At 39.2% G+C, this 6283-nt stretch overlaps 1 protein-coding gene across 1 annotated transcript; it reads right to left on the bottom strand.

The window, feature by feature from the left end:
* Window positions 1-4292: 4292 nt before the first annotated feature.
* On the bottom strand, window positions 4293-5291 carry LOC117918036. The gene is made up of 2 exons (XM_034834568.1): window positions 4704-5291; window positions 4293-4643 (listed from the first exon to the last, which is right to left on the bottom strand). Exons 1-2 carry the CDS (start codon window positions 5289-5291, stop codon window positions 4293-4295), a joined length of 939 nt encoding a protein of 312 aa, XP_034690459.1.
* Window positions 5292-6283: the final 992 nt, after the last annotated feature.

Here is a 6283-nt window from a genome sequence, read left to right as displayed (position 1 = left end):
TTATTACAAAAAAAAAAACCATTATTACTATTATCTTATTTATTAATCTAAAACTAAATATTATTATTATTATTATTATTTAATTAAACAATTCAAAAGCCATTCATGACTCTCGGGTACACCAAACCAAAAAGTAAGTTTTTCTTTTTTTTTTTTTTTTTTTTTTTTTTTTTTTTTTTTTTTTTTGCTTGCTTCCAACACAGCACGCGTACGCCCCTTTTGTTTTTGTTTTTTTTTTTTCCTTCTTTCCTTCTAGTGTTGTGGACACGCGTTCTTTTTTTTTTTTTTTTTTTTTTATATTAACCCTAACCTAAAATCGAAACTTTCCAAGGAATTATTTTTTTTTTTTTCATCTAATAAAATTTAAGATCTCCTAAATTCCAACAATAAAATCAAAATCTTAAATTTTATTATTTTGATATTAAAACGAATTAAAAATAAAATAATCTAACCCTAATCTAGATTTGGGGTTTTCCAAAAAAAAATATATCTAATGTGTTTGAAATTAATCAATGAATCTAAAATATTAAACTAGGGGTTAGATTCTTACTTATAGAGATCTATTCTTCAACCCTGAAATCTGACTCCAACCTACGTTCTCTGGAATTCTGCGAACAGGAACTCTATTCAGAAAAGAATGGAAAGAATAAAATTTCTAATTTATACCTAGGGTATTTATTCGTAAAATTACCCTTTTACCCCTCTTCCTTTTCATTAAATTAATTAATTAACTAATTTAATTATTATTAGTAATTTCCTAAATTACCCTTAAAAGAAATGCTTGGGCGTTACATCCTCCCCTCCTTAACAAAAGTTTAGTCCTCTAAACTTGACATACCTGAGTCTTGAAATAATTGAGGATGTTTTCCTCTCATCTCTTCTTCTAACTCCCAAGTAGCTTCACGAACACTATGGTTGCTCCATTGAACCTTTACCAATTTGACAACAGCATGACGTAGTACTTTATCCATTACATCTACAATCTGAACGGGCACTTCTTCATATGTCAAGTCCTCAAAAATTTGAATAGGTTCCAACTCCACAACATGAGAGGGATCATAAATATACTTCCTTAGAGTCGAAACATGAAACACATTATGAACCTTAGACAGGCTTGGGGGCAAGGCTACTTTATATGCCAAAGTGCCTACTCTTTCTAATATTTCCAACGGGCCCACAAAACGAGGACTAAGTTTTCCTTTTCTCCCAAATCTCATCACAGACTTCATAGGTGAAACTTTCAAGAACACATGATCACCCACCTCAAACCCCAAATCTCGCCTACGATTATCAGCATAACTCTTATGTCTACTTTGAGCTGTTTTTAATATTTCTTTAATCAAAGCAACTTTTTCAACAGTCAACTGCACAAGTTCAGGCCCCAAAAGTTTCCTTTCTCCAACATCATTCCAACAGATAGGAGATCGACATTTTCTACCATACAATGCCTCAAAAGGTGCCATCCCAATGCTAGCTTGAAAACTATTGTTATAGGCAAACTCTACTAAAGGTAAATGATCATCCCAATTACCTTGTAAGTCCAAAATACAAGCTCTCAACAAGTCTTCCAAAACCTGAATTACCCTTTCTGATTGGCCATCAGTTTGAGGATGGAAAACAGTACTAAAACTCAACTTAGTGCCCAAAGCTTTTTGTAGACTATGCCAGAATCTAGAAATGAAACGAGGATCTCTGTCAAACACTATAGAAACTGGTACTCCATGCATTCTCACAATCTCTTTCACATAAAGAGAAGCTAAACGATCTAAAGAAAAGTTGACTTTCATAGGCAAAAAGTGAGCAGACTTTGTCAACCGATCAACAATCACCCAAATAGCATTATTACCCCCTAAGGTTCTTGGCAATCCTATCACAAAATCCATGGTAATATGCTCCCACTTCCACTCAGGAATAGCAAGTGGCTGCAAAGACCCTGCTGGTCGCTGATGCCTCAGCCTTCACCTGTTGACACACTAAACACTGAGCCACAAATTGTGCAATATCACGCTTCATACCTGACCACCAATAGTTTTGCCTCAAATCCTTGTATATCTTTGTCCCTCCGGGTGGATTGCAAACTTGGAACAATGAGCTTCCTCTAAAAGCTCCCTCCTTAAGTCTTCATCATTTGGGACACAAAGTCTAGTCCCAAATCTCAAGACCTCATCATCTGACAAAACAAAATCAGGCTTACTGCCCCTCTTAACTTCCTCCATAACTTGTACTAATCAGGAATCATTCTTTTGTAGGGTCTTAATTCTCCCAACTAAGTCTGGTTGTACTCTGAAATTTGCTACAAGTGCTCCTAAGCCCATAACTCGAAAGTGGATTTGTAAACTCCTCAAATCTTCCAATAATTGCCTCTAACAACCTCTAATAGCTGCTAAGGAACCAACTGACTTCCTACTCAAGGCATCAGCTACAACATTCGCCTTCCCAGGATGATACTGAATAATGCAATCATAATCTTTAAGTAGTTCAATCCACCTCCTCTGTCTCATGTTCAATTCCTTTTGGGAAAATAGATACTTCAAATTCTTATGATCTGTGAATATCTAACAAGTTTCACCAAAAATAAAATGTCTCCAAATCCTAAGTGCAAAAACCACAGCAGCTAACTCCAAATCATGAGTAGGGTAGTTCCTTTCATAAGGCTTCAACTGTCTAGAAGCATAAGCTACAACTCTCCCATGCTGCATAAGAACATAACCCAAACCCTGATGAGAAGCATTACTATACACCACAAATCCTCCTGAACCTGAAGGGATAGTCAAAATAGGAGCTGACACTAATCTATTCTTCAACTCTTGGAAGCTACATTCACAATCATCAGACCACTCAAACTTAACTCCCTTCTGTGTCAACTTAGTTAAAGGTAGGGCAATCTTAGAGAACCCTTCTAAAAACCGCCTATAGTAACCAACAAGTCTTAAGAAACTTCGAATCTCAGTCACAGTACTAGGTCTTCTCCAATTAGCTACAGCATCTACCTTTCCAGGGTCAACTGAGATGCCATCATTGCTTACCACATGCCCAATGAAAGAAATTCGGTCTAACCAAAACTCACACTTCTTCAGCTTAGCATACAACTGCTTATCTCTGAGGGTCTGTAATACAATACTTAAATGGCCCTCATGCTCCTCTCTACTTCTTGAGTATACCAAGATGTCATCTATAAAAACCACCACAAACTGATCTAGATAGGGCTTGAATACCCTATTCATTAAGTCCATAAAAGCAGCAGGTGCATTAGTCAAACCAAAAGGCATAACCAAAAACTCATAATGCCCGTATCTAGTTCGAAAAGCAGTCTTGGGTACATCTTCACTTCTAACCCTTAACTGATGATAACCAGACCGAAGATCAATCTTAGAGAACACACAAGCACCTTGTAGCTGATCAAACAAATCATCAATCCGAGGAAGGGGATACTTGTTCCTCACTGTCACCTTATTCAACTCCTTATAGTCAATGCAAAGTCTCATTGAGCCATCCTTCTTTTTCACAAATAGAACAAGAGCTCCCCAAGGTGAAACACTGGGCCTGATAAAACCCTTGTCTAATAACTCCTGAAGCTAAACTTTCAACTCCTTAAGCTCCACAGGTGCCATCCTGTATGGGGCCTTAAACATAGGATCTGTTCCTGGTACCAGATCGATGGTGAATTCCACCTCCCTCTCTGGTGGCAAGCCAGGCAAATCCTCTGGAAAGACATCAGGATACTCCCTTACTATGGGTATGTCTTCTAACTTCAAATCACTTTCATTACTCATCACACTAGCCAAAAATCCTTGGCAACCCTTCTTGAGCAAGCTACTAGCTCGCAAAGCTGAGATCATACGCAGTGGTCTGTCCACATGCTTCCTTTCAAAGCTAAACTTAGGCTGACCAGGAATACTAAACGTCACCCTTTTCTCAAAACAGTCAACAGAGGCATGGTAGGAAGCTAACCAATCCATCCCCAAAATCACATCAAAATCCTGAAGGCCAAGGAGTACTAAGTCAACTGGCATTTCCCTATAACCAATCATCACAATACAATTTCTAAGCATTCTACTAGCCACAACAGAATATCCCACAGGAGTAGCAACAATCAAATCAAAGTCCATGCTAGCAACAAGCATACCCAACAAACCAGCAAAAGATACTGAAACAAAAGAGTGTGTTGATCCAGGATCAATCAAAACTCTAGCAAATAAGGTGTGGATTCGGAGAGTACCTGTCACCACATTAGAAGTGGCCTGAGCATCTCGATGAGTCATAGCAAACACCTGTCCTTGGGCTTTGGGTTTCTATTTATCCTTCTTATTTTCCTCTTTAGGCTTCCCAGTGATGAACTTCCTATTCTCTGGACAATCTCTGATCAAATGTCCTTGCTTCCCACAACCAAAGCAAGCTCCAGTCTCTCTATAGCATGGCCTACCCCCATGCTCCTTACCACAAGTAGAACAAGCCTCATCTAAATTCTGCGCTGCTTTCCCTTTATTCTGATTTCTTCCTGATGTAGACCTTCGCTGTGCTTGATTACCATGAGCACCATCACTCCTATTTCGCTTCCTTTGCTGTTCCCTATACTGATGAAGCTCTTCATTATCTTTCTCTACTATAAGGGCTCTGTTAACAACCTCTGAATAGACACCAAGCTTCAAAATAGATATCTTGTTCTTCAAATAAGGCTTCAATCCATCCTGAAACTTTAATGCCTTTTCCTCCTCTGTAGCAATCAACTGTGGGGAAAAACGTGATAACTCTGTAAATTTAGCCTCATACTGAGCCACAGTCATATCCCCCTGTTCCAAACGAATAAACTTTCCCACCTTCTGCTGCCTAACATTGTCAGGGAAATACTTCTTGTAGAAAGCCTCCCGAAATTGTCTCCATGTTATGGGTCCCTGATCCTCCAAAAGTCTCCTAGTCATACGCCACCAATGATCTGCCTCTTTATCTAACATAAAAGCTGCATAACAGGCTTTTTGCTCCTCAGAGCAATCTATTACACCAAAGAATTTCTCCATCTTAAGGATCCAAGCCTCTGCCTCTGTGGGATCTGTGGCACCAGAAAAGTAAGGAGGACCCAATTTCTTGAAGTCATCAAAAGAGCTACCCCTAGAAGATGAAGACTGTCCCTGAACATTAGTCCCAGCAGCTCGAGCTTGGCGTTCAACTAAACCAGCTAGTGTCCCAAGATACCTATAGATCCCTTCTGCACTCACAGGAGACAAACCCTCAACTGGAGGTACATCATCATTAGCCTGACTGTTTTGTGAAGAAGCTGCTCTTCTTGATGGCATGATGTCCTAAAATAATAAGACATAACTAAATTAGTCACTAAAGAACCAATTAGAAAATTTCCAAATAAAGAAAGAATTGGAATTTATACTAAATGAAACTAAAACTTAAACAAATGCGTCACTCATCTATCCCCAATCTAAACCAGTTCAAATTCCCATCAAGATCAAAACCTAGTGCTCTGATACCACTCGTAACGACCCGCACCCAACCATGTAGATATTGTCCGCTTTGGGCCCAAGGGGGCCCTCACGGCTTTAAAACGCGTCTACTTGGTTAAGAGGAGCCTCTACATATATAGCGCCAGGAACATTCTCCCCTATCCGATGTGCGTTTTAAAGCCGTGAGGGCTTTAAAACGCGTCTACTTGGTTAAGAGGAGTCTCTACATATATAGCGCCAGGAACTTGCTCCCCTATCCGATGTGGGACATCACAAATACCCCCCCCCCCCCCATGCAGACACAACGTCCTCGTTATGTCCCATGGGATTGCGAGGCCAAACAGACAAACACCCCTTACGGAGCCAAACAAACCCCCACACCGGGGTCGGGGATCGGCTCTGATACCACTCTGTCACGCCCCAAGACCCACTCCAAGGGCGTGACGGTCATTTCACACCTCAAACCCGAAGGCTTAAAGTATAATCTGACTCAAACAATCATATTGTAACTGGATGTTACCAATTACCAAATACCTGTTCAGAGTAGTAGAACAAAATCTAAAATCCTCAAATTCAATTTCCAAATAACTTCCAAATATCAAATGATCCAAATGAACATAACTAACAGTTAAAACAAAATCCAACATAAAATCCTAAGTCAAATTCTAATGATGACCATTCCTCAGCCTAGCCATCACTCCTCACCCGAACTAAGAGTACCTGAAAATTTTTCAACAATTGGGAATGAGCTCACAGCCCAATAAGGAATATTAATGCAATTCATGGATCAAATATTTTCATTTCAAATAGGAGATATCATTTTTTTTTTCATC

Source organism: Vitis riparia, chromosome 7 (genome assembly GCF_004353265.1).
Source record: "Vitis riparia cultivar Riparia Gloire de Montpellier isolate 1030 chromosome 7, EGFV_Vit.rip_1.0, whole genome shotgun sequence".
Taxonomy (NCBI): Eukaryota; Viridiplantae; Streptophyta; class Magnoliopsida; order Vitales; family Vitaceae; genus Vitis; species Vitis riparia.
This window is presented reverse-complemented; position numbering and strand designations above follow the sequence as displayed.